The sequence below is a fragment of the Marmota marmota genome, unplaced genomic scaffold, assembly GCF_001458135.2.
Source record: "Marmota marmota marmota unplaced genomic scaffold, marMar, whole genome shotgun sequence".
NCBI classification, from domain to species: Eukaryota; Metazoa; Chordata; class Mammalia; order Rodentia; family Sciuridae; genus Marmota; species Marmota marmota.
The window spans coordinates 16,036,206-16,062,945 of record NW_026000019.1 but is presented as its reverse complement, the minus strand read 5'-3'; the positions used below and the strand labels follow the sequence as shown (position 1 = coordinate 16,062,945).

The following is a 26,740-nucleotide window of genomic DNA, read 5'->3' as shown; positions in this document are numbered from 1 at the left end:
GGACCACTGGATCTTCACATCTAGCCTCTTCTTTTATTGCCAAGTCCCTGGACAGCACATGAGCCACCCCCACCCCCATTCACACCTGGACATCTAAGAGGTGGAGGGACAACTGGAGCCAGGCTGCCTTTGGGGAGGTGAAGGTTGGTGAAGGGGTTGGAGTGGGGACTGCTTGAGAAGAGCTCTCGTGAATAATGTGTTCTCACTTCCCTTAGAAGGAGAAGAAGAAAGAACATGGTCCTCACTCATTTATCCACCCGGAAAATATTCGTTATTATACAGATGGCATAATGCTTCCTCAGAGATGGGGTAGAACAGGGAGAGAATGCAGAGACTTGGAGGTATGGCTGCCACCTTTCAGCAACTGTGAACCCTCTATGGCTCTGAGAAGGCAAATGCTCCTCTAAAGCAGGATCATTAATTGAAACCAGGAAAACATACGAATCCAATGGAGACATAAAAATCACTCCATTAGATCCCAACCTCTCACAGACACCAGTGATTGAGTTGGGATGTAGTTGCAGTCAGTCCCACCGGTGGGGCACCGGGGGAGCTGGCCTGCGCATGGGACCAGGCAACCGGACTGAATCCCAGGTCAAGGGAAAGGCTGGGGGGCTGGGGCTCGGTGGTGGAGCGCTTGCCTGGCATGTGTGAGGCCCTGGGTGTGATCCTCAGCACCACGTGAAAATACATAAAATAAAGGTCCATTGACGACTAAAAATAAGGAAAGGCTGGTAGAGCTGGACACCATGCAGGCCTCGCCAGTTCCTTGACACCTAAAAGGAAGTGACCCCAGGCTGCTCAGCAGAAAGCTCCCCCCGGGGTCCTACGCTCATTCTTTTGCTTCTCACCCCTAAATCCCCTCTTGCTGCAAATGAAGGTTTGATCCTCCTGTTCCAGTGGCCTGGTTAGAGATCTGTGACTTCTGAAATATATACCTCGGTTGTTACTGTGAAGCGTGGGCACGTTTTACTGATATCCCTTAATTTTTTTTTATCAGTAGCTATTTTGTTCAAGAACAGGGAGGTGAACTGCAAATTTCATTAAAATAATGGTAATAACAGTAGAAATAATCAATAGTAATAGTAATAACACGAACTCCAATACAGTAAATGCTTACAAAATGCTTTACATACAGTGAGTTCAATCCTTACACAACCTTGTAATATAAGTATTAAATCCCTATTTTACAGACACAGAAACTGAGGCTCATGGCCATTAAATAAACTTCTCAAGAGTCGCATCTAGTGAAAATTTCTATGTAATTCTGTCAGACAACCTTGCTACAAGTAGGTATGTCAAACCCCTTCCACGGCAATATTGGATGAATTAACCTATTTAGCCTTGAGTCAGGCATTATTAAGTGCTGCATTCTGTTATCAGAAATAGAAATCATTTGCCGAGTTTTATAGAGTCACAGAACATTAGAAGTAGAAGAAACTCTAAGGATAATCTAATTCAAGTTCGTTATTATACAGATGAGAAAATTATTTTGAAGAGGGTTAGGTAATTTATTCAAGGTCAGATGTCTGGCTAATGGCTTAGCTGAAACAAAGACCTCAGTTCTGAATCCCAATCCAGCACTCTTTCCCCCAACAGCTGCCTTAGAGCAGGATGGACACAGGCGCTCACCCCATAAGATGGGAAGGCCAGGGAGGTCAAGTTGGATTCCCATCTTCACACAGACTCTCACCTTGCACTTCCCTTGTGATTCCCCCACCCCCAGCCCTTTATTTCTTGTCTAGATAATCTGCTGTGGAATGCAATGCATTCCAACTTGATCAAGATAAAAACCTGGTAGGTAAATCTCTGCCTTGTAGTAGGAAGTCTCTGGTTGTGTGCTTATTTTTCTTGGTCTGGACCACCGTGGCCAATCCAGGGCACACGGAGCTAGCAGCATGTTGGATAAAAGATGAGCTAACAAACCGCCCCATTTTAGCATGTTGAATCTAGCCAACAGGACAACTCAGGCCATGTCCCATCAGAGAACCCAGGCCTCTCCTCCATAGTCACGTTGGGTTTCAGTCTGATATTTAGCAATTACCTCCTACGTGGACTCTGTTATTCTAGGAGCTAGGGTTCTGTGTTCCCTCTTTGATGTGCCTAGGCTCTTCTGCCCCAATCTTTGCCCGGTTAGCCCCTTCTTATCCTCCAGGTCTCCGCTCCAAATCACCCCTCCGCACCACCGTTGAGGTCTTCTAGGGGCCTGCCTCCAGACATGCGCTCGGTCCTCCAATCCACTGCCAGCACAACAAATGGCTTCAGTTTCCTCATAGTGTACATCACTATCTGAATTTCTTCCTTTCACATATTTGCCATTTTCTGTGTCTTCTTACTGGGATATAAGTTCTGTATAAGCAGAAAAATTTTCGGTATCATTCATCATCATGTGCTCAGTGCCTAGAACTATGTTTAGGTAGAGAAGTGATGATAAATGAATGAATAAATCCATTCCCAGGGAAGCAATCAATCAAGTTATGCAAGCAAAGCTTACACATTTGGAGTGGCTGAGAATAATCCAGGATACAGTACAATTAACTGCTAAGTTGTAAGACACTGACTATATGTTATTCCCATGAGTCAGGCCCATGGTTAAAAAAAAAGAGATTTTGACATCACCACCAGAATTTGACATCACCACTATCCAGTTCGTGGTTTCCAGAGGTAATAATCAAATAAATGAGAATCTCTCGTGAATACTGTTTCAAGCACCCTAGGTGGAATCTGCTTGAGGTGGTAGCAGGAAGACAGTGTTGCCTCGAGTACAAAGCTAAAAGAAAAAACAGCTTATCATCTTTAATCCCGGTGTTGGCATATTGCCAATGCCTTCCAGAGCCCGCGGCTGAAGACAGCTCCATGCTGCACACAAGCCTAGTGATCAATGGCTTAATCAGAAAAAAGTCTTGGTCCCAAGTGAACGCTATTCAGAACTGTCATCCAGCCTGTGCCACTCTGCAATAAGGTGACACCAGGACATGGCCCTGGAGGCCACCTGTCCTGCTCCAGTGTTGACACTCAGACCCTGGACAGGATGGGTAGGGATGACTGCAGAAGCCCCTGCCTGTCAACCTTTGAGAGAAGAGAATGGTATGTGGTCTGGAGTGAACGGCTCTGGCAGCAGCCAGCAGAGTCAGGGTTTGGACCTGCAGTGTTCCCCCAAAGCTCACATGTAGAAGTCCTGGTCCCCAGGGCAGCAGTGTTCAGAGGGGACACTTTGGGGAGGTGATTAGAGCATGAGGCTCTAACCTTATTAATGGATCAACACCTTGATGGGTTCATAGCTAATGGGTTATTGGGAGGCAGGAGGCATGTTAGGAGGTGAGGCTTACCTGGAGGCAGTAGGTCATGGGGGGGTGGGTGCCTTCGAGTACACTTTATTCCTGGTTCTTCCTCTTTCTCTCTTTGTTTTCTGGCTGCCATACACTCCAATCACCATGTTGTCCACAGACCCAGGAACAACAGAGCCAGGTGACCATGAACTGGCCTCTGAAGCTGTGAACCAAAGCTCACCTCCCCTTCTCTTCAGTTGTTTTTCTCAGGTATTTTGTGACAGCTATGGAAAGCTGACTAATACAGGGAGCTTGCTAGAAATACAGAATCTCAGACTCACCCACATTTACTGAATTAGAGTCTCCAATTTAATAAGATCCTATCTAATACACATGCACATTAAATTTTGAGAAATGCCACCAAATGGGGTAATGACAACCACTCCAACAAACAACCCCGCCCCCCGCAACAACAAACAACAAAATATCCAGAAAATTCAAGGTGAATGACAACACATCCACCATGAAGTCTAATGAGTACTGACATGTGGCCCCAGTCTGGTGTCCTGACCAGGGTCCTGGCTCCATTATTTTTTGATACCACATTGAATTCTTCTTGTACACTCATCAGATGACATGGCATGAAGTCATACCTAACTGAGGACCATGGGCAGTCTTTTTAGTCCCAACTCAGCTACTTACTAGCTTGATGACCATGTGCAAAGTGCTGAAGTTTTCTGAGACTTTATTTTCTTATCTGTCAATGGGAAGGACAGGATTTAAGTGACATGTATATTAGAGGATTAAATGACAACAGTTATGTAATATGTTTAGCAAAGTGGCTCCAAGTAAGCCCTTGAAAGCTGGTAGCCATTTGGTACTATGGCTTAGCAACTTCCTCCTTCGGCCTCCAGATTCGGTTTCCTCTGGACTCACAGCATCAGAGCTTGAAGACTCAAGCTCAGTCCTCACACACATGAGGACATTCTGTGACATCCTCCTCAGGCCTGTGTACCCACAAATGTCCCCAAGTAGCCCAATTCTCTAGGTTCTCTGTTCACTACAGAGGTTTGCATACAGCAGGTGCTCAGCAAACATGTGTTGAATGAATGTATTAATCACATAGAGCAAATAGCTGCACACCTTAATGGCCTTGCCACTTGAGGGCTGACTCTGTGTGTAAGAAGACCCTTTCGAGCTGGTTTGCAACCCAAGGGCTGTAAAACCACAAAGCATCATAGAAACACGTTTTTCCTCCTTAATGCATTCTGTAAGCTTGTGTCCTTAACTTGGTCAGATTCTTAAGCCACATGCCACAGTTTTACACGTTAGCCTCCTCATCAAATGCACAGGACTAAGTCTTGGCTGACCAGCACCTGGGATCAGGAGGAAAGTGTGATTCAGCTGCTGCTTTTGATGCATCTGTAGCACAAGTCTGTCCGCCATCTTGGAAAATGGAAGTTGAGCCTGTCCTGTGCCCTATCCACATAAAAACAGAGTGGCAGAACATGGAAGATGTGTCACCCTGGGGGGGCATACAAGGCCACAGAGGCACCTTCCTCTCTTCTGTGATCATAATATGTCTAGATGTCACCTAGGGGAAGGAAGAGGAAGGCATACGTCTCAGCTTTCCCCAAGGCAAGGAGACCACTGGATAGAAAAGGAGTGTGGGTTATGGATTAAAGTTGCCGCAGAGGGCAAAACCTAGACTACTGCCATCTGTCACCCAGATGACCCCACTGACACTCTCCAAAAGCAACGGTAAGAAAAGGCAATGTCAAAGGGCGGATCTAAAGCAAGGATGAAGGAAGGCGGTATTGGAAGAGGAAGGGAAGACAGACCCATGGAAACCCAGTCCTGAATGGAGCATAAAAATCACAGATGGAAAGAAGGTCTTTGGATGCTTGTGGACCGGGTGGAGGGGTGAATCTAAGCCTTGCCAGGTGAATTCCAGGAGGGCCCACTTTTCCTTGACCACTTCTCTGAGGTCTTCAGCTCTACAGCTCTTTACTTGTTTCTTCTGAAGTAAGAAAAGATAAAGGATTTGTTCCTTTGTCAAACTGTAGACACTGTCAAGGATGAAGTCCCAAAGATCAGTAAGACATGAACTTGTTGTTTTGTACTTTCTCCCAGATTTCTGTCCAAAGTTCAACTTTCTGAACATAGGATTGTGTGTTTTGCTTTTTTTTTTTTTTTTGTAGGTTAACTTTCTAAGTCTTTATTCAAAATAACAAAATTTTCAGAAAATATTTTTTACCATTTAAAAGAATTATATTATAAAAGTGGCAAATGCCTTTTGTGGAAAAAGCAATGTAGAAGTTTTTGTACAAAAATAAAAAAACAAATAAAAGTCCCTTATCCCTATCCCCAATCTTGGTGAAAACAGACAATTTGCTCTTATATATAAACAAAGTTATTTTGAGATTATGTAGACACAGTTCTCTACATACATTACGTCTGTGTCTGTGAGCATGTCTAAGAATGTGTGTGTAGGGCTGGGATGTGGCTCAAGTGGTAGAGTGCTCGCCTAGCACACGTGGGGCAATGGGTTTGATCCTCAGCACCACATAAAATAAAGATATTGTACTCACCTAAAACTAAAAAATAAATACTTAAAAACAAAGAATGTGTGTGTAGACAGAGGGGGAGAACTTGAAGGATCATGTACATATGTATGTATGTGTATGATTTTTTTTTAAAGCTGGACCCTGATCATATCTCTTTTCCTACAATTTGGGTGTTTATTATCTCCAGACGGGTAGACCATAAACTGGTAGTAATGGTTGTCTGATCGCCTCTGGGAGTGGAACTAGATTCCTGGGAAATAAGAGCAAGAAGATTTACTTTTCATTTTGTGCTGTTTTATGTGTTTTGAATATTTTAAACAAACTCTTGAAATTAAAGAAGAGAAGAGAAATACAGTTAGTGCTGTCAGGACTGTCACTGTGGGATCTGGTCCTGCAGGGAAGGCAGTGTGGAATGTGGAGCGCCCTGGGACACAGCAGTCATGAGGGGCTGATGAGCAGGCAGCTCTGCCTGGAGCACCAGAGAGGCCACCAAGGGCCCCGGGGCCGTTCCCAGGGGCAGGAGAAGGAAGTGGCAGGGTGGAGGTGGAATGAGGCCAGGGTCAGCCAGAATGCGCATCCCTGCTCTGAGACTCCAGTGGAACCTCCACGCCCTCTTGCAAGCTGGGAGCTCGACCCAGGGAGGCTGAATTTGGACTTCCGGCCTCAAGAACTTCCGAGAATAAATTTGCTTTGTCTTAAGCCACCAGGTCTGTGGTGATTTGTTACAGTGGCCACAGGAAGCTAATACAGAGAGTGAAGTCATGCTGCCCACGCAGAGCAGTAAGGAGTTAGCAGGGGCTTCACGCTGAGGAGCGAGGCCATTAAATCGCATTTTAAAAAGGGAACAGATGGCGAATTGTTGAATGGAGTAGAGTGGCAGGAAGGGAAGCCACGGTGATACATGAAGGAGCTACTTCAAATGTTTTTTATTGACACATAGTAACTGTACATATTTATAAAGAATAATAGGGTATTTTGATTCATGTATACGTTAGGTAATAATCAAATCAGGGTAATCAGCATCTCTAGCACCTTAAATCTTTCTCGTTTCTTCATGATAAGTGCATTCTTGCAGCTATTTCGGGACACGCTGTGCCTCCTTGGTAACTGCCTTGGCCCCACGGTGCCATCGCACACCAGCCTCCCTCACACCTAACGGAAACACCATGCCGTGGACCAATTTCTCCATCACCCCTTGCCCCCTGACTTTCCCCAATCTGAATCCCTTCCATGAGCATTGGGGGTGTGCACTCACGCAGCTGAAGAAATGAGAGAAGACTGCGGAAGAGATACCGGTGGCAGAAAGGACAGGCCTTGTCACGGCTGAGGGTGACATGGAGGAGTCCTCTCTCTACCTCTGACCCATCGGAGGAGGAGTTCACGAATCTTCTAGCAGATATGACAAAGAGAAGAGATGCTGACCATTGAGGGGTCTGTGGAATACGCAGGTAGAAAAGGAAGTTCTGACGCTTGGGAAACGGAGAGAATACGGGTGGGTGTCGAGGCAGATGCAGGTGGACTCCCTGGACAGCAGAAAGGAACAAACCCCCCTGCCACCCTTTCCACAAGTGCAGACAGCTTCTCTAGAGAAATAAGGGCAAGAAAGAGCGAGAAAAAAGCCAAAGGCTTATGAAGAGCATCTGAGCAGACCCGCCCTGGGGCACCCGGGAAGAGGGGACTTTTGAGGAGGAACTGGCCAAGGACAGACTCTTCAGCTGAGACGATGGAACGGTCCTGTGGAGCATGGAAAGCAATAACTGGAAGAGAGGAGAGGAGTCCAGGGCGTAGGAAGAGGTGCCCAGTAAAGCCCAGGGGACTCAGCCCAGCAGAGGGACCCTTCCCACTGTTATCACTCTTTCAGGAAATCTGATGCTAATGCATTGAAAGGCCACGTGTCAAAGGTCAGCATTTGTGAAGAGATCGTTTTTTAGAAGACACACGGTTGGGGAAGAGAGAATTCTCTCCCCAAATTGGCTGGAGAGACTGTAAAGATGGAAAAGATGCGAATAATGAATGAACTGGGGGAAGATAAAGTGGGGATGAGAGCCGGCGCACAGGTGGAGAGGCCGGCCCGGAGAGCAGGAGGCCGTGGAGAGAGGACATAGTGTAGATGTGAGGACAGGGCAGGCTGGGAAACTCCAGGCCTAACAGTGTTTGACTTGTGAGAAAAAAAAAATAATGATAATGATAATAATAATAATAATGATGATGATGGTAACCAACCTTAGACAATTAGACATGGAAGTGCATTTTCCAAAGGCCTCCCTCCAACTTCCCTGGAGGCAGTGATCCTAAGAACCAAAATGCAGGGTGGTATTACAAGAGACGTGTGCCTGTGGAACGGAAGGCGGCCTCCGGGAAACGGGGCCTCTGTTCTCATCAGCCAGGGGTAACTACAGCTTGGTGTGCCTGCCCAGTAAGCCCCAGGGGACTCAGCCCAGCAGAGGGACCCTTCCCACTGTTAGTACCATCACCAGCATCATCACTGAGAACCACAGAAACCAGGAAAGGCAACCGTGGCTACGTCAGCTCAGCTTTAGGCTCGGGGAGTTCACAGCTGGACGAGACACGGGGTCTACTCTTGAGAATTTCAAGATTTTGTAGAAAAAAGGTGCTACTGTTTGGAAATGTCCCCAACAGCCCATCTGCTTGCTTCCCAGCCCCTGGTGCTTCTGGCAGGTGGGGGAGCTTCAGGAGGTGCAACCTAGGGGCAGTTTTCCAGCCTTGGGGTACGCCGATGGAGGGATCCCAGGACCCTAGCCCCTTCCTGTCTCTCTCTCTGCTTCTCAGCCACCATGAGATGAGCAGCTTTGCTTGACCACATGCTTCCTGCCTGGATCTGCTGCCTCTCCACGGGCCCTAAGGAAACAGGTCCAGCCTACTATGGAATGAAAGCTCCGAAACATGAGGCAAAGCAAAGCTTTCCTCTTTTTAAGTTGATTATTTTGGCATTTTGTTACAGTAACAGGAAACTGACTAACACAGAGGAGGACACTGTTCCCAAATTTATAACCTGAGGATGATTTTCACATAAAGGGGCATTAATAAGGCCTGATAAGCTAACAGAGCCGAGGGACACAGAGAACAGGACATATGCTCTGGATAATTAATTGGACTAAGTCAAACCACTTGGCCAATTCTAAATTTCCAACCTATAAGTCCTGTGCTCTTTCCAATTCATTTTACCACATGAAACTTCTTTTCCTATTCAGTCTATAAGCAATTTGGGGTAACTGGTCACAGGTACAGAGGCAAAGACTAGAGAAAGCCATTTCATAGAAGGATTTTAAGGTGAGAGCTGGTGTGAACCCATCATCAAAGGGCAAGTCAGGGCAGGGACAATGCCATCAGTGCCCTTGTCAACCCAGGGCAGAGTCCCATTCTGTGCTAATCCTCTCTGAGTGCAGAACAGTGGAAGAAATTCTTCCTTTGCCTTAAGAACTCTTCATTCTTAATGAGGAGGCTGCCTCATGCAGGGGTTTGGAAGAAAGGGAAATTATTGCCTAGAAAGGAGAAAAATATTTAAAAGTTAGAAACAGGCCAAACGACAAGACAGACAAATCCTGTGATGTCCAGGTAAGGCTCAGAACGGAGGCTGACGTGGAGATGGGTATCCCGTAGGGATCACCAGTCGGGCATGATTAAGCAGACATGCTACATGTGGGAATATCTTTTAAGATGAATAAGAAGCACAGAGGTATGAGAATCACATCTCAGACAACTCAAGTCCACAGGTGGACGGTGTTGCCACAGTCCAGTGGCTGAGTGGTGAGAGAGGCTTCAGATGGAGGATGTACACATAATGCCAAGCAGTGGGTAGCCTTTGCGCGGGCTCAGTGTCCAGCCCCGAGGATGCTGGCATGCTCCAGAGAAAGCAGCAGCTCTGGGTAAGGTCAGCCTCTCCTGTCCAGAAACCCTAGGCCCTGGCAGTCCCTGGACCACGGCAAAGAGGATTGGGGGGTTTCAGCCTTTTGCTTCCGTCCCCAGGCTCTGGCATGGAGACATAAGGACCCTTTGCCAGCTGGAACAGGGCTGATGGACATTTGCTTACATTACACTGCTCTCTCGGCGAATTGGAACCCGAACAATGTGAAGATCCTGAAGTTTGAAGAGATACCAGAAGCCTGCGGTGGTACCACTGAGTTTAGAGGAACCAGGGCTTGCGGGGAAATGCCTGCAGCAATCATAGCCCAGGAACAAACCTCTTGTGTCTAAGAGAAGGGCCGAGCCAGAGGGAGGTGGTCATGCCTGTGCCACCTCTTGAGGAGGCAAGTCAACAACACGGATGGCGCTCACGGAACCAGGAGCACCTCAGCCATCGGAGCTGGTTTGCCCCTTGTCTCTGAGGAAGCCTGGCGGCTGAGCCGGAAGGCCATCCATTTCTTAAATTTCCTTGGCTAACTACCACGTGCCCTTTTGCAAGTTGCCCGTCTCTAACTTGGCACCACGGGAAGACCAGGTGGATCCGCCCAGGAGGAAGCCTATGAATGGCAGATCTGTAGCAGTCCTGGGCGATCAGACTGCAGCTACCTGGCCAGTGCGTTGGCCAGAAGATGCGTTCAAAAGGCTCCGGACATTCCAATTCTTGTAGTGACTCAGACTGAATGTTAACTCTTAAGAGAGCAGACAAGGTCAGTTGTGACGCTGTCAGTCAGAGCCATATAACCACTAAGCCAACGGAGAATTCCTCATAACACAAATCAACAGGACGCATGAGCCCAAACACGGACAGGATGGCATGAGAGGGGCTCATGAGTGGCTGCTCTAACTGTCTAGCAGTGTGTGGGGTTCTTGGAAGCAGGAGGCTGGGGTAGACAGAAACATTTTCCTCCTCTCTCCTCTTCCATGACAGCAGTCATTCACAGATGGTGAATGGATGGTGGCTGTGAAATCCCTCAGCAGATTCCCTCTGTGGTAACACAGTGACCATACGCTGCGACATGGTCCTGCATCTACAATTCCCCCAAACACTCTCATTTGGAGATTTGGTTTTAGCAATCAAACCTTCAAAATTCCAAGGGTGGGAACAGAACCCTGAGGGAAATACGGGTTCCTGCTTTCTCTGCAGACGCCTTGAGGGCGGTGTGGGGAAGGCGCCCAGGCCACCAGCGCCTACAGGGGTGTAGCTGCTACAGCGCAAGCTACTCACCTTTACTGATGTCTTCGTACTCCAGCCAAAGTCGCCGCTGGACTTGCTTATTTGGGTACCAGATGGAACAGGACTCCTCAAAGCCATAGATAGCTTCCTGGATGTAATGGTTGCCAAACTGGCCCAACAAGGCCACAAAGTCCGCACGAGACGTGGCCCCATCCAGGGAATGAAGGGCATTGTTGAAGGCTGCAGAGGAACATGGCCCGGGACAGAGTGAGGACCCACATGTGGCCTCTGGACCCCCAGGCACCTTAGCCCGACTGTGGCCCAGAGTAATGTGGAGAGCTGACTGGGACCACCAGTGGGTGTTTCTATGGGACCAATCAGACCTTTCAGCTGCTGGACAGACACCTATTCAAACCCGCTGGTTGGTGCAGGTTAAGCAGAACATGGCCAAACTTCCACTCCCATATCCCTTAAGTAAACGTGTCTCCCCCACACTCTGCAGGTCAGGACATTAAATCAATGTAATCTGTTCAAATAACGGCATTGTAAGAAGGAGAAAGAAAAGCATAGTCTAGAATGGAAACATAAACACTAGCAGAGAACATTTCACCTCATAAGATGAAGCACTGTTTCTTGGAATGTGTGAGGGAGGGCGTGTGTGTGCACCTGGTCACAACCTAAAACATCTCCTAACAGTTGCTAGTGACCAAAAATGGAGAGCAATAGAGAAATACGACCCTCTGCCTTTAGACATGGATATGGGCAATGGGCAGACAATGGAAGGAAAACAGTAGGAGCAGTCACTAACACACTGCTTACATTTTATGTCAAAAAATCCAAAGCAAAAGGACCGGGAAATGACCACCGGAAAAAATACCCTGTTTGCCTCCTCCCTGTCCACCCCAGCCAAATCTCCTTCTGTTTTCTGCTGTTCCTTAAGAGAATTACACTCATCATAAAAGATAGCCTACGGTAAAGTTTCCAAATCCAATACCTTCTGAATCCCCACACTTTTCATCAGGGCAAGATGGAGTCTAGCTCAGGCAGGAGACCTCAGGTGCCAAGTGCACATCACTTGGGACACCATTATGTGACTTTAAAACACTATGGCAAGACATCTAGCCCTGGTGCGCACAGCATCTGTGCCGTGTGCAGACTGAGTATGTGGATGGTATAGTTTTACTGTGAGTTTTCCCAGAATGAAGAGGGGCTCAGTTCCTCCCAGATGTTCTGTACCTGTGGAGCGTCCTTCATCACCATCCTAATCCTGATCCCTTCTCTCCAAGAATACTTGCAAATTCAAAAGAAAAAAATTCTGAGTTCTCTTGTGCCCTGTGGAAGGGTTCTAGATCCTTAATGGGTGATGCTTCTCATTTAGGAAGTGTCACCTTTGAAAGTGCATATCTCATTGTTCGTCAGGATCCTCCATTTGTCCTGTACCATTCATCTTCCTCCTGATGGCCCTAAGGCTCCATCTACCTCCCGTCTGCTGCCTGCTGACCCTGAGATCCTAAATAAGTTTAGAACTCACTGATCCTTAACTTAGTAGGTGTAATTCACATCACTTCCATACATAAGGAAACTGTGTTCCACACATGATGTTTACTGCAGAGGGTTGTATTTCTCTATTGCTCTCCATCTCTCTATCCCACTCACTCGCTCTTTAGGAAACTTAAGCCCTTCTCACCCTTTTTCCTCATGTCATTACATGGAATTTGAAATTATATTTTTTTGCATTCGGAATGTTGTATTCTCAGTTTGTGAAAAGCATGCAGTTTTGAAATACCCTCTGCAGGTGCTGAGGGACCCAGAGAACACGATAATGTCACTGGTCCCAGCCTGTCCACTCTCTTTTCCAGTCCAGGATGGAACGTGCCGTTGGATCTGACTTGGCCCAGGCCCTCACTCCAGGCATTTGTCCATAAGAGTGCACGTGGGGGGACAGGGGACTGAAGGTTGTGCCCTGGAAGGCCGGTTAAGCCTGGGTTGGGGGGTGGGGGGCTGGCTGCGGGGCTCACCCTGAGAGACGGCCGCTTGGTTGAGTTTGATGTGGTACATCACCGACCGGACCTTCCAGTGCTGCAGCACGGGGTACCCAGACACTTCACTGAAGTTCACCATCCCTGGGGACAGAGGAGACGGGGGTCAGTGCCTGAGATGGGCTCACAAGTCCCTAGTGGGGAAACGTGGCCCAACTCCATTAGGTTCAGGATTGTAATTGTGAGAAAATGAGCAAGTGCTCTTTGATGAAGAGAATTTCTAGAATCGCAGTAAAAACAGCTATCATTTATGGAACTTTTACTCTGTGCCAGGCATCTTGCTAAGCACTTCGCATATATTAAGCTGGTTGATGTGACTTGGGAATCATTGTGACTTGGGTGTTATTATTATTTACTTTTTATAAATGAGGATACTGAAGTTGTTTATATAAGGTCCCTAAAACACGAGGCAAGCCAGGATGGGGTTCCAGATGGCCTGAGCCCCGAGCCAGGGTTCCTACTTATTCTACCACAACCCCATAATGACTTTATATTAAACTCTAAGCTGACTGCGACACACCAGAGTTTTACTGTCTTTAATAGTAGCAGTAATCGACTCAGCTCACGTATCTGATAACATTGATTTTTCTGTCTCATTTAACTGATTTGTGTTTGGTATTTAAGTTTTAATTACTCTGAGGCTGATAAAGCACATTTTTTTTTTCTTTGCCAGAAGGGACAGTATCAGGGTGACTGAATCATTAGGGGGACAGGAATAGCCACGTACCAAGGGACATCTCTGTGCCAGGAGATGTTTCAGGCAGTTTCAGTGCCCCTTTTGCTGATGGGGAGGCAGAGGGTCCAAGAGGCTAAGTTAGTTGTTCAAGGTCACTCTCAATAAGCCCTTTCTGCGACCTTGTAGAGATATTATTAATGGGCTGCTCTGCCTTGGGAGCTTTGGAGAAAGAATGTCGCCCTGTTTAAATTCTAGCCATTACTATAAATATAATATGCTAGAGAAATGAAATAATTAGGCCACAGGAAATTAAAAAAACACCTACGTTTAGAGAACTGATTTTTAACTTCATGTCTATACCTAAGGTTTGCTATATGTGTAAGTTATAGGAATGTATGTATGCATTTGTGTATGTGTTTACACACAAACATATACAGTAAGCTTGTACATAGTATATATAAAACCTATATACTCATTTATATTAAACCAGATACCACATAGTGCATATGAAGTGTTCGTGTATATAACTACAATGATAATAATACATGCATAGTTAATTATTCTGCCACTTTGACCCATGCTTCCTTTAAGCAAAATCAACTAATTTAATACCTAAGCTGAATAAAGAGTAGGCAGGATTAATTAGCTGCTTGTCAACCCTGATCAAATTAGATGAGTAATTACCAAATTTCCATTTCTGTCTGAATCATATGGGAATAATTATTGGTAAGAAAAAAAATAAAAAAGGTCAGAAAAGGTGCTCAGTGAATCAATTGCTTAAATTTCATATTAGGTAATGAAAGATAAGTTACCTAAAACTAAGAGGAGGTTTTCAGCACTTACTTTCTTTCGAATGTTCTTTGAGGGCGTTAAGCTTTGCGATGCCAGTCGTGCGACTACACACTTTGGCTTTTAACCTTCATGTTAACTTCAAAAGCAGACAAATGGATTTCTAACTTTACAACTGAAGACTTCAGTCACATCCCTTCCAGGTACATTTCGTTAGGTGTCAGATGTGGATGGCCTTGAGGACCACCTCTCGCCTGTCAGCGGATGGCTTTGTTGTTAATTTGAAAAGCCTATGTATAAAGAAAACAGCGGGTCCGAAAAACAAAGATTCTCAACTTATTTGGGAAAAGCTCCCTTTAATGGAATTGCTTCACAGTGGAAAACCAACACGAAGGAGCTGGGGGCGGCAGGAGGCCGTGCAGGTGACAGTCATGATTTGAATGACTGTCCTCCTCACAGCCAGAGTCTCTCCTCTCTGCTGCCTCCAAGGGAGTATTTGGTTCCAGTTGTCGTGTCGGTGGACTGAGAGACTAGCTGAGATGATACCTTGCTTCTTTTGCAAATCTGTGACGGCCACCTGCTGTGTGGCTTTAGGCAACTCGGCTGTCTCAGTTTTCATATCTGAAAAGTGGGGGTGACAGTACGCATCCCATTTGCTTCTCAGGTAGGTTGTGACAAAAACGAAATTATGGGGGTCGCGTCTCACGACTAAACCGGTCAGGGTCACTCCAAGTGAATTTGGGGACTAAATAAAGACACAGACACAGAAAGTACCTTTTCTCTGGGTTCAGTGACCACTCCTCCGCTGCAGCTCCCACAAGGGGGGCAAGGGGGGCAAGAAAGAGCCAGGAGCGCATGCTGAACCCTTTTATTAGGGAGAAGACATTCAGATGAGGCGAGGGGTCAGGTTTCAGGGGGTTGAGTCTAGCTTCTGATGTCTGCTGTCGGCAGGTTGACTGACATCTAGGGAGGCCACGCCCATCTCATGTGCTGTGTGGGGATCCCGGCAGAGCAAGCAAAAAGACACATACGTCCCCCTCCCAAACAGAGGGGCAGCGTTGGTTCAGTCCACCCTGTGTGCTCAGTGCTCATAGCTCACACACAGCCCCCGGCTGGCTTGCCACCTCTCCACAGTCTCATCGCTCGAGGCTAAGGGGTGCTCGGTTCCCATGTGACAGCTCCCGACATAGGGGCACAAGAATACTTAGAGAAAAGATGAGACATCGCACACATGGATGGCCTCCATGTCCTCTTGCTCCCTTCCTCCTCCTCCCTCTCCTCCCCCTCCCCCACTCCTCCTCTCTGCCAACCTCCAGCTGTATACACCTGGCGCTTCTTAACTGATGCTTTGGTTATCACTCCCGAGGTGGCAGTCCAGAACAGGGGGAAGAGGAGGATGATGCCAGCCCTCCACTCCACCTAGCCTGAGCCCAGCAGGTCAACTCCAGGACTTCACTGCCACGCTTAGGCTGCACTGGGTCTGGGAGACACTTACATAACTGCTGGTGCTGGGGAAAGGCTTCTCTGTGCCTACTTACAGATAACACTTCCATTAGTTAAAAAGAAAGGGGTATTTTAAAGTGTGTGTTTTCTAGCTGAGTCATACTGTTTCTCGGGGTGCCCTTGACTTGCATTAGGTTTAGTGTTTTATTTTATTTTATTATCATTTTGAGACACATTTCTGCTGAATGGCTCTTTTTCTCAAACACAATGTTTTCTCAAGAAAGAACATTATTTGTTTTTTCTACCTAATGACTCAACAGACCTGTGTACACTCTTGGAAGGAAGGAAGGAAGGAAGGAAGGAAGGAAGGAAGGAAGGAAGGAAGAAAGTCAGGAAGTCAGGCAGGCTGTGGAAATAAAGAAGGAGCTTTCTCTAGTTATTCTATTGAAATATCAGGAGACATCTGAGCCCAAAGTGCTAAGGCCAAGAATCTTTTTCCCTTGAGTGAACCTGAAGCAGTTCCAATGCGCCTGAGCTCCACATCTTCAAATAGATCCAGTGACCATGGCCCCAAGCAGGCCTGTGGCTGTGGCTGTGGTCTGTGGCTGTGGCTGCGGCCTCCACCTCCTCCCTCAGCCATCTCCACACTCCCTCCTTTTGCTCCACTGAAAGGCTGAATTCACAAGTGGACAAAAGCCAGACAGACGGACATGAAAACGAAACCCAGACCCATGATCTGTGGCAATCAGCTCAGGAAACCTCCCCCTTCTCTGTAATAACCCACCCAGGAAGCCAATCTGCTGTCCCCAAGGCAGCCTTGTGGGACCACCATTTCTAGCAAGCTGAAAAGAAACCACAACAGAATCTCCTGGAACAACTGACTCAAACCACCAGAGCACTTCACAGCCCACAGCTTCTCTACCTCTCGCTCCCACGCCCTCTGTCCAACCACTGACAGCCAAATGCGCACCCCTGATCAGTGTCAGGGACGTCCCTTCCAGAGAGCTTGCCTACAGCTTCCCGCGTCAACAGCTTCCAGTCCACCCGAAACCCTCCCCTTCCCACTGTAAGGGCTCCCCGCGCCTCTGCCTGCCCTTGAGTCTCCGCCACAACACCAGCCATGGCGGCCATGTCCCCTGCCCTAGCCAGCTCAGAATACATAGCGCTGCCAGTTCCCGTCTGGTGTCCTTCACTAATTTCCACACAAAATGCAACAACGAAGAGGCCGATGAAGGAAGAAGGGGAGACACATCAGTGTTTTCCAGTATTGCTCTTTAACTGATTCTGCCGGATGGAAATAGAGGTTGTCTATGAAAAGAACTCTCTGATCAAGGAGGTCTGGGAATTTCTAGGTTAGATAAATGTGAAAGGGATGTTTTTCCTGCAGGAATCTCTTTCCAAAGCTAAGGTGATACAAGTTGCTAAGAGGAAGAGGGTCTTTCCAAACATATTTGAAGGCAGGCCCATTTGTGAATGGAACTAGGGTTTTTCCTGGAAAACAAAACAAAAAGAATGCTTGCAGATGCTGTTATAGATGATTCTGAAGCTCACTTTAGCTTTAAAATCTCCTATTGCGTGTAGGTTGATGGGAACTATGACCTATAATAATAGAGTGTGAAATGACACAAGATTCATTGTATGCCTTTCAGGAAAGTTACAATTAAAATGTGACTTTAGAACTAGAAGGATGATATTAAAGAAATTTGGTCAGCCCTTTCCGTCATCAATCCTTCGAGTCATTCTTGTATTTAAAAACAAGCGCGTCCCCTGCTTATGTCAAAGGAAAGACATGCTCTTAGCCAAAGTGGTACCATGTCTTGACCAAAATAGGCTAAAGGCAGAGACTGCGTAGAACAGCAGCAAGGTCACTCCTCGCTATTGGGAGTGCTGGACTTCACTGCTGCGGGACCAGGAAAGATGGCAGGGTCCCATCTGGACATCCTCCCCTCCCCCTGCAGTAAGATATGTTAGGAGAGACCCGAGGGCACAGGGGAGAAGGAAGTTTCTTTGGGAAGGAGAACAAATTTGGGGGTCTCTTCCTTATTCCCCAAGTAGCAGAGACAAGTTTGTTCTTTGATCTACTGGCCCCTCCTGGAGAGCTCCAGGGAGTGTCCAGAACCATCCGGGTATCCTCCTGGCCTGATAAATGAGCTGGAATCTGCCCTCTGCCAATAAGTCATACGGTGTGAGGGAGGGTTCTGGAGGTCGGGGCAGAGGCAAGTGGTTTGTAGTGGCATAGACCTGCCCTGTTTGTAGGGGCCACCTCACACCCGAGCACAAGCCTTGCACACATCTGGGAGGTGCTTCTCAGCTATCCCTGTGCCAACAGGAAACGAGATTCCCTAATGCTATAGACAGAGCTTTCGGGACAGTCCAGAGGCTACATTTTAATTTCTGCGTGTGTGCATGAGTATGCGTGTGTGTTCATGTGTGTATGTATGTGTGTTAGTCTTTTATGGCCTTTTCATCTTTTGAAGATACATATGGTTGGCCCAGAATATACTGTTTTCTAAGTTTTTTCCCAATGAAGAAGAAACCATTTGGTAATTTTCATACTAATTTCTTTCTTTCTTAGTACATTGATTCAGTTAACACAGATTTCGGTATGTGTTAGGAACTGTTCTAAGAACTTTACTAATATTAATTTGTTTATTCTTTATATCAATCCTTAAGAAAAAATTATAATACCCATTGGAAATTGAGGCACAGAGAAGTTAAGAAACTTTCCCAGATCACACAGCCAGTGAGGAATTGCGGCAGGGTGTTGGGCTTTGGAGCCCACCCTGTTAATCACCATGCAGGACTGCCTCCGGTGGACCTACCTCAATGCCTGTCAGGTCTGAAGTTTGAAACATAACTGGATGTCTGCAGGAGGCTTACCTTCAGCCCACTCCACTCTTTAGAAAAGGGAAAAGAAAAGGGAGGAGGACATAGAATAAGGAACTGAGAATGAGCTAGGGACTGGGCGATGGAGGAGTGGACACAGCCAACAGTGGCGGGTGGCTCACGGCTAGGCTTCTAGCAGGTGATGCTCAATCCTAGGTGCAGCCGTGCGTCACCTGCCAGGAGGTGCCAGCTCAGGCTTCCCAGGGGCAGGAAGGAGAAGCATACCCTGCGCTCTCGATTCTCCTGATCCGCCCACACCGCGTTCCCCAAGGGCGCAGAGGGAGAGTGCCCCAGGCTCAGAGCAGCACAGAGGCCCAGGTGTCCCCATCCCCATCTCAGGACAAGGGACCCCGAGGGCCAGAGAGACGGTGCTGTCTAACGTCACAGTCACCCAGCCTGAAAGCAGCACAGCCAGGATTCAAACCCAGGGTCAGCTGACAGCAGACTCCATCATTTTCCATTTCCTTGTACTGCTCCGTAAGTCTCCCCAGGACCCCCACAGCAGCCATGACAGATACTGAGGTGACAGTCGCAATCTGGCTCCTCTCTCTGCCTCTATGACCTGGGTATTTCCGCTTGTCCCACCCAAACCTCTGACGCTGTGCATCCATTATCTCATTTGTTTCCAAAGCATCCTTAGCAGGCAAAGATCTTAGGACAACCATTCTGCAGGTGATTATACGATAATACGGATAATCCTAATAAGGTTCAGTTGTATAACTGAGCATTCATCATATACCATAGAAACCAAAATAGCAAGGTGGAATCTTGATTTCTGAAGCCGCACAGCTGCCCGGTCTTGCTGGCTGAGGGAAGGCACACTCACCAGTCAGGAAGTCGGGGTCCGGGGTGGGCTCGGAGATTTCTTCTAAGCACTGATTCTCCAAGGGGACAGTGGCCACCACAAGCCCATCTGGCAGTTGCTGGTCGATACCACGAGCAAAGTTGTTTTGCCTAGAAACAGGGTGTACGTTCATTTCTGAGTGTCAGGTGGACCGGCCCCGAGTGGGGCATCTTTATTTCAACACAAACGTAAAAATTCTCTTTGGACCAACAAGTTCCCCTCACCCTGAGCCTCATTTACTATGCAAAGGGTAGGAAATATTCCTCCCTGCATCTCATCCCAGTCCTGCCCCCTCTCAACAGGCACTGGGCACACTGGGTCTCATTTCTTTACCATGGTGAAGACTCCAGCCATATTTCTTGTCTTTGACAAACCGGCTCCCAGACCAAAATGGGAAACACTTGTGAAGTCCCTACACATAACAGTTCTAAGAACTAGTTTGAACATTTACTCTCAGCTTGTTTGTAAGAGTTTAGACCTAGGTTGCTCCCTTGCTGATCCATATTATGACAATGACAGCATCATCGTCCCCATCATCACTGTCCCCATCATCTCCTGGACAGCATTTCCCTATGGGATCTGAAGAAGATGCATTCCCACAGCCAAGGCAGAATATGGACAGAGGTCAAACCAAGAATCTTCTCGAGATATTCCAACTAAATTATTTACAGTATTTTGTTCTCAGGATTCCTTTATGCTTGTAAAAATAATTGAAGGTCCCAAGTAACTTTAAGAAACCTCTAATTACATCTATCACTATTTTCTGTATGAGAAATTAAAATAGAATCCTAAAAATTAATCCGCTTAAAAACACAATAATAAGTCTATTGAATATTAATGATAGGTGGGACATTCTTGTACATTTGTTGCAAATTTCTAGAATGTCTGACTCAATAAAAGGCAACCCGATTCTCATCATCAAATCCCATTCATGGCAACGTATCCTTTGAGTTTAGGTATGTGAAGAATATGCAGCCTTTCTGCAGGTGGAAAAGGCAGGAGGGTTCGCAGGGGTTCAGGGACCCCAGGGATCCTTGGCTCCCACTCTGGGGACTGCTATTCTAGACCAACTCACATGCTGAGTCTTCTGTTCGGAGGGAAGATGGAACTTGGGGCATTTAGGGGTAGCTTTCTTATAAAACCTTGCAGCCCTCGCCTGAGCAAGGCAAAATCTCACTTTATACTTTTACTGTTCACCCAGAGGAAGCATGGTTCTTGGATTCTTGAAGAATGTCACCTTAGAGAAGCACAAAGGTGACAGCAGGACCTAACCCCTGCTGCACATGACATTTGCCTTGCTCCAAGATACAGAACTTAGGTTGCGTATAAAGCAATTCAGAGAAGAAGCCCCACCAACAGCCCTGAATGGTCACTGAGTGTCAGGTGGACATGAGGCTCACCTGAATGTTCCTTTCAGCACCTGTCCAGAGGCCACTTCCTTGGAATGGTTGTTGTAACCAAAGAACATCTCCCCAAAGAGAGTCTGGTTCATGGGAAGCTCCCTGCTCTCTCCACAGTCGCCTCCCTCTGGGCAGGTCTCTGTGATGAGCTGGCAAGAGCGTCCATCCACACCAAGCTTGTAATCCTCGATGCACCTAACATGGCGGAGAACTCAAGAAGTTAGTCCATCAATGAGCGATGCTGGCATGCCCAAATCCGGAAGACATGCCTTTGAGAGAATTGGAATGGCCAAAGATCAGGAATATCCCAATTCACTTCTGACCCCTTTATAACGGAGTTTCTTAAGCCTGTAGATACAGGCTCTCTCCAAAATGTGATCATACCAAATTTCCTACTTTTCCTTTAAAGTTAGGTCTCTCAGAACTTTGGAGTGCTCTCTTTTCTAAGAGTCATCTGATTTCTCAAACAGGTCAGGATAAGAATCATTGAAGAAAAATTTGTAAATACGAGTTAACCATTTAAATCCAAGATATAGTAGAGTTTTTCTCACAAGCCCTCTGTACAACCAGTTCTATATTTGTTGGGAGAGTAATTAGGCAGCAAAAGGAACAACACTGGACTTAAGAAATCAATTGCTTTCTAATCTGGTCCTGTGATGAGTCAACTCAGAAATTAGGAAGATGGGTGATCTTCTTGAATGTCTCCAAACACAGGATCATTCCAGACCAATTCCTCCTCCATCCTGAGTAGCCACTCTGAACTAAATAGATGCAGGGCATCTACACCATGCACCCTGAACTGGGAACGGCCTCCGGGTGCCCGCCTCCCATGAATGTACAGCTACTGTAATGGAAAAGCAATAGTAATTTGGTAAACATGGGTCAATGACTCACAAATCATCATTTGACCTTACTTGTAGTTATATTATAAAGAACATGCATTTGCTAGCTCAGGTGAGTGAGAACTACTTCTTTGATAAAGCTGTCAATGAAAAAAAATGTTGATTTCATTTTAAGGTTCTCTCCTTAAAAATATCACAGATTTAGACTTTAAAGGTGCTCACAATGTTAAAACACCATTTATCACTATATACAGTAATTTTTGTAATAATATAAAGACCTCTGACCTATGTTGAACTACAAATGATCATAGTTTCAAGTAGTGAGAAGCCATATTATAATAGCAATGAGCATCTTCTTCACTGGTAATCTTAAACCAGTTCAGTAACCTCTCTGAGCTTCAAGACACTTGACATTTAGAACGCAGCCCTATATATAGCTAGTACTCTCTGTATGTTGCTATTATTAGCAGCAAAGGTGCCAAGGAGGCCTGTGATTCAACTGCCAGTTTTTCCCATTTATCATTTACATATTTGTGTGAACAGGTGTGAGCAGAGTTCTTTAACTGTAAGTGTATGTGATCTGGTCTTTATATAAAAATAAAAGTATTTGGAGAGTGCTCCACACACGTGTGCCTAAATCTGATTAAGAAAGGAAAGAAAGTCCACCTAGAGGCCTACCACCTTAGTCCAGGGGACAGATGTGCCTTAAGACCCCTCCTCCAGGATTCCCGGGCTCCAGCGCAGCCTGGGAGCGGGGACATTGGAAATGGTGAATTGGCTCCTTCCTCGATTGGTACATAAACGGAGTTTCTGGGAAAGATTTTGAAGTTGGCTGGTTCCCCTCCAGCCCATGCTCAACCTCTGGACAGCTTCCCCTTCCACTGGACCCCTCCCCCCAGTTGTGAGTCCCACTGAAAACTCCTCCAGGGAGAGCAGAGCAGCTCCTGATCCTTCTCATGGAGCACCCACCTGGTTCCCGGCACAAGGAGGTACCCAAGGACGCATTTGTTAAACAAAAGGGGAGGAATTCTGCCTGGGTTTACTTCTATAAATTGAAGTGGGTCAGCCCTAGTTTTTATAAAGAACCTTAAAGTTCAGAGCAACTTGCTATTTATGGAATGGGCTTTTACAAGAAACTAAATATGGAAATTACTCAGTTGTGAAGAAATAAAATAAAACAAAATACAATAAAACAACGTTATAACTCCACTGAACAACTATTCAGCGGGCACTGCCTTTTAGAACAACTAGCGAGTTTTATTACTGTAAACACCTTTTTTGTTGTTGTTACTGGAGATTGAACTCAGGGGTGCTTTACTACTGAGCCATATCCTCAGCCTTTTTAAATTTTTATTATTATTATTTTTTAATTTTTTGAGATACGGTCTCACTAAGTTGCTGAGGCTGGGGTTGAGATCGCAATCTTCCCGCCTCGGTCTCCCCAGTTTCTGGGATTACAGGTGGGCATCACCACACCCAGCCTTGATTTTCATTGCAAGCTGTTGGAGGGTAACAACTCCAAGTTACTCACTCCTCTTTGCAGCCCGGTGGCCGGCATGGTATTTGGCATAGAGTAAGCACTCTGCCTGACTTGGAGGAAGAAAGAGGGGAGAGGGAGGCAAGAAAACCATGGGTATAGCAGAATGCGCTAATATATTTACTTTATAAATATAGCATGAAAATGTCTTTAAATATAATTCCACTCAGTGATATAAATTTAAGTTTTGAGAAAAATTGCAGAATTTTTTTTTTAAAAATCAGAGAGGGCCTGGAATCTGATCTTAATCTTCCCGGTCTTGGGAGAGACAACCCCACTGGGCCTTAGTTTTCTCATCTGTGGAATGAGCTGGCCTTGCCTGCCCTGTTCCCTCAGGAGCCCTCCTGCCAGCTTAAGGAGCCAGTGGGTGAGAGGGACCCACCATAAAGGGCCTACACGAGGAACTGCGTCACTGAGGAGGGCTGGACACAAAATGTGGGGCCTCGGGAATTGAATCTGGAGAAGCTTCGGCTACTCCTTTGATAATTAATCAGTTTCATGCAATCTTTCCCAAGTTTTAGATCACCCAATGCTTTTTGTCACAAGCCTTAATTAACATAGTTCCACAAAACACACTGGAACATTCTGGCTTAATTAGGCGATGATTTAAGGGAACCGTGTAGCTAATTCACCCTTGCAGGTAAATGGGGCTGGGCTCCCACACTTTGGGACTTGCCCAAGGATCCTCCCAACCAGACTTTAGACATGCTCCATCCTGAACAGCCCGAGGGCTGGCCGAGGGTGGCAAGTCATTCACAAGGACTTTCGGGTTAGGCTCTGAAGGTCTCGCACCTTGGCCAGCCTCCCGGCAGCTCCACTCACCCGCAGAACATGAGGATGTTGTACAGGGTGGGGTCGTCCGGGAAGGGCGCCATCTGCTGGAGACATAGCTGCTCACAGCCGCCATTGAAGCCATCTGAGCAGTCCACCCCGATGTGGCGGTCATAGCAGCCGGAGCTGTCCTTCATGGGGCTGAGTCCGGCTGGGCACTGGCACAATCAGAAAGCATCCACACAGGTGGGTGAGTCAGGGATGGGGTTCTCTACTGGAACATCACCACTGACACCTATTTTTAGGACTTTGCCTGGAAACTATTAACACTGGCAAGCAATCCATGACTTCTCCTCTGCGCTAGACTCCACTTAAAAGCAAATAGCCTTTTTTGACATCTTGCTTCTCTCTGGGCATAGATCATACACATTGCATTAAGGCTGCATCCTCTGAATAGGCTGGAAGGGTGCCCTATAGTAAGACAGGGTAGAGGAGTGTGGTGTCCTCATTCAACACAGAAGAGTGGAAAAGATAGTCCAGAGGTTAAAAAAAAAAAAAAGTCTTTGAAGGCATTCCTTTGGGTGAGGGGAAGGGAGTGCTGTTGTTTGGACTCAGGTTAAGATAACTTTTTCAATGTCCAAAGCACTTTCTCAGTGTGGGTACCACCCCATAGAGTAGGAGGGAATGGGCAGAGTCAGGGCTTGCAGCCTGAAGTGGGGAGTGGGCTTTCCCTGTGACCTTGGAAGGGGCTTTGCCTGCTCTCATACTCCTCCCCTTCCTGCACCACGGGTGCCCACTGAAAGACACGCAAACAAGGGCCTCGGCCATAGCAACACTCAAGGGTGCTGTACTTGGTTTTGAGCCTGATTCTCATGATGTGAAATAGTGACCTCTTTGTACTATTTCACCCTTAAAAAAACTCCCCAAGAATGAAAGCCACCAAGAAAATCCCAGAGAAGATGGCAGACCCCAGGAAAGCCCAGGGGCTGCCTCACTCACCCACTTAAGCCCCATGATGCCCTGGAGGCAAGAATTGTGACCACCCCATTGGACCTGTGAGGAAACTGAGGCACCAAGGATTTAGCTCCCCTAGGGTCACACAGCTGCTCATGACAGGGCCACTCTTGAGCCCCTGGCAAGCTTCCTAGGACTCCTGAGGGCTGGTCAGTCCGTGACTCCACACTGTTTACTGAACACTAAGGAGGAGCCCGCCTGCCACTGTGCTGAGTACTTCAGGCATTATATCTCACAACACCCTGCATTATCCCCATTTAAAGATAAGGAAACCATTAACACTGCCAGTTAATTCATGAACCCCTCCTCCCACTGGGCTCCCTTTTAAAGCTGATGACTCTTTTGCCATCCTGCTTCCTGCCTGTGCAACATCCTCTGCACATTTACACTAGAGCTGGCCCTTTCTAACAGGCTGGGAGGAGGGGGTGACTTGCCCAGGCTCAAGCAGCTGGAGTGGGTGGGGAGCTGGAGATCTGTGCATCCTGGACTCTGTAGGTTGGGCTTTTAGTGACTGTGTCATACACACACTGTTAGCCACAAACACTTCACCAAAACCAAACCCAAGCAAAACTTTCAAAACTTGGTGGAACAGTGTGACACACCTCCCTTCCTCCCTGCTACGGCTTGCTCTTTCTCTTGGCAGCCAAGCACCTCATCTTGCTGGTCTAGAGCTGCTGGGGAGGAGCCTCTGCAAACCCATCTCTCCCCTTCCTTTCCCAGTCAAAGATCACAGCAGGATGTGCACTGTTTGCTGACACTAATTCTGCAATTTACCAAACAAATGACCCCCTGTGGGCCTGCCGGACCCCCAGCCTGGCTCTTCCCCTCTCCCCCCTTGGAGGCAGCTGGAGTGCTGGAAGGCCACAGTATTTAAAGAAGTTTCCAAGGTCTGCCCCCTTCTGTGGGAACCCAGATGTCCCTGATGATGGTAAACACCCCAGGTCCGCCAGCCCCTCCACCCATCAAGTTCCTTGGCCACCCAGCTGTTAGGCCAGATGTGTCACCAGAAGGGAGCTGGCTTCAGCACTGCCTGGCTGTCCAGGCGTGGATTCTGGATTCTGGGATAGAAACACAGAGTTCAAATGGAATTAAATGGGCTGCCCCGGTAGCCACCGAGTTCTGTTTTTGCTTTTTCCTTCCACAAAGCTTGCCAGAAGCCTTCACGCAGAGATGAAGCCCGTCTAGCCCGTCTCCTGTTCTTCCACCTCACATGGCTCAACCCTCTCACCAGCCAGCTACCTCAGCCACCAGCCAGGACTCCCCATCTTCCCCACCACCTGCCTTTTTCCAGAATGCCCCATCAAGCGTGGTTTTTGACAAATACTTCACTGAATGAAACATGAGCTGGAGGCTTTGTTCCAGAATTCTGAAACCTGGCACGTCCACTTCTTGCCTGGCCCTAGTGCCTAGATGACCACTGCTATCCCAAATTGCGCCACCTGATATTCATGGTCTCTCAGGAGATTTGGAGAGAAGTCAGTGTAAGCTGCCTTGCACAAGTTGGAGATATATATATATATATATATATATATATATATATATATATATATATATATATTTTTTTT

The 26,740-nt window shown here is 46.9% G+C and overlaps 1 protein-coding gene across 12 annotated transcripts in view; it reads right to left on the bottom strand.

Annotated features, from left to right (window-relative positions):
- Astn1 (astrotactin 1) overlaps nucleotides 1-26,740 on the bottom strand; it is a 283,974-nt gene that overhangs the window by 51,848 nt on the left and 205,386 nt on the right. For 11 of the 12 annotated variants that reach the window (XR_007349995.1, XR_007349996.1, XM_048809982.1 and 8 more), the window contains 5 exons: nucleotides 24,213-24,379; nucleotides 21,012-21,206; nucleotides 19,594-19,721; nucleotides 12,953-13,057; nucleotides 10,986-11,174 (listed from right to left, as the gene is read on the bottom strand). Coding sequence is in view for 10 of the 12 variants with exons in the window: in XM_048809982.1 (XP_048665939.1) it covers nucleotides 10,986-11,174; nucleotides 12,953-13,057; nucleotides 19,594-19,721; nucleotides 21,012-21,206; nucleotides 24,213-24,379 (784 nt within the window). In the remaining 2 variants the exon portion in view is untranslated. The remainder of the gene's footprint in view (nucleotides 1-10,985; nucleotides 11,175-12,952; nucleotides 13,058-19,593; nucleotides 19,722-21,011; nucleotides 21,207-24,212; nucleotides 24,380-26,740) is intronic. The other variant, XM_048809981.1, reaches the window with a different exon arrangement.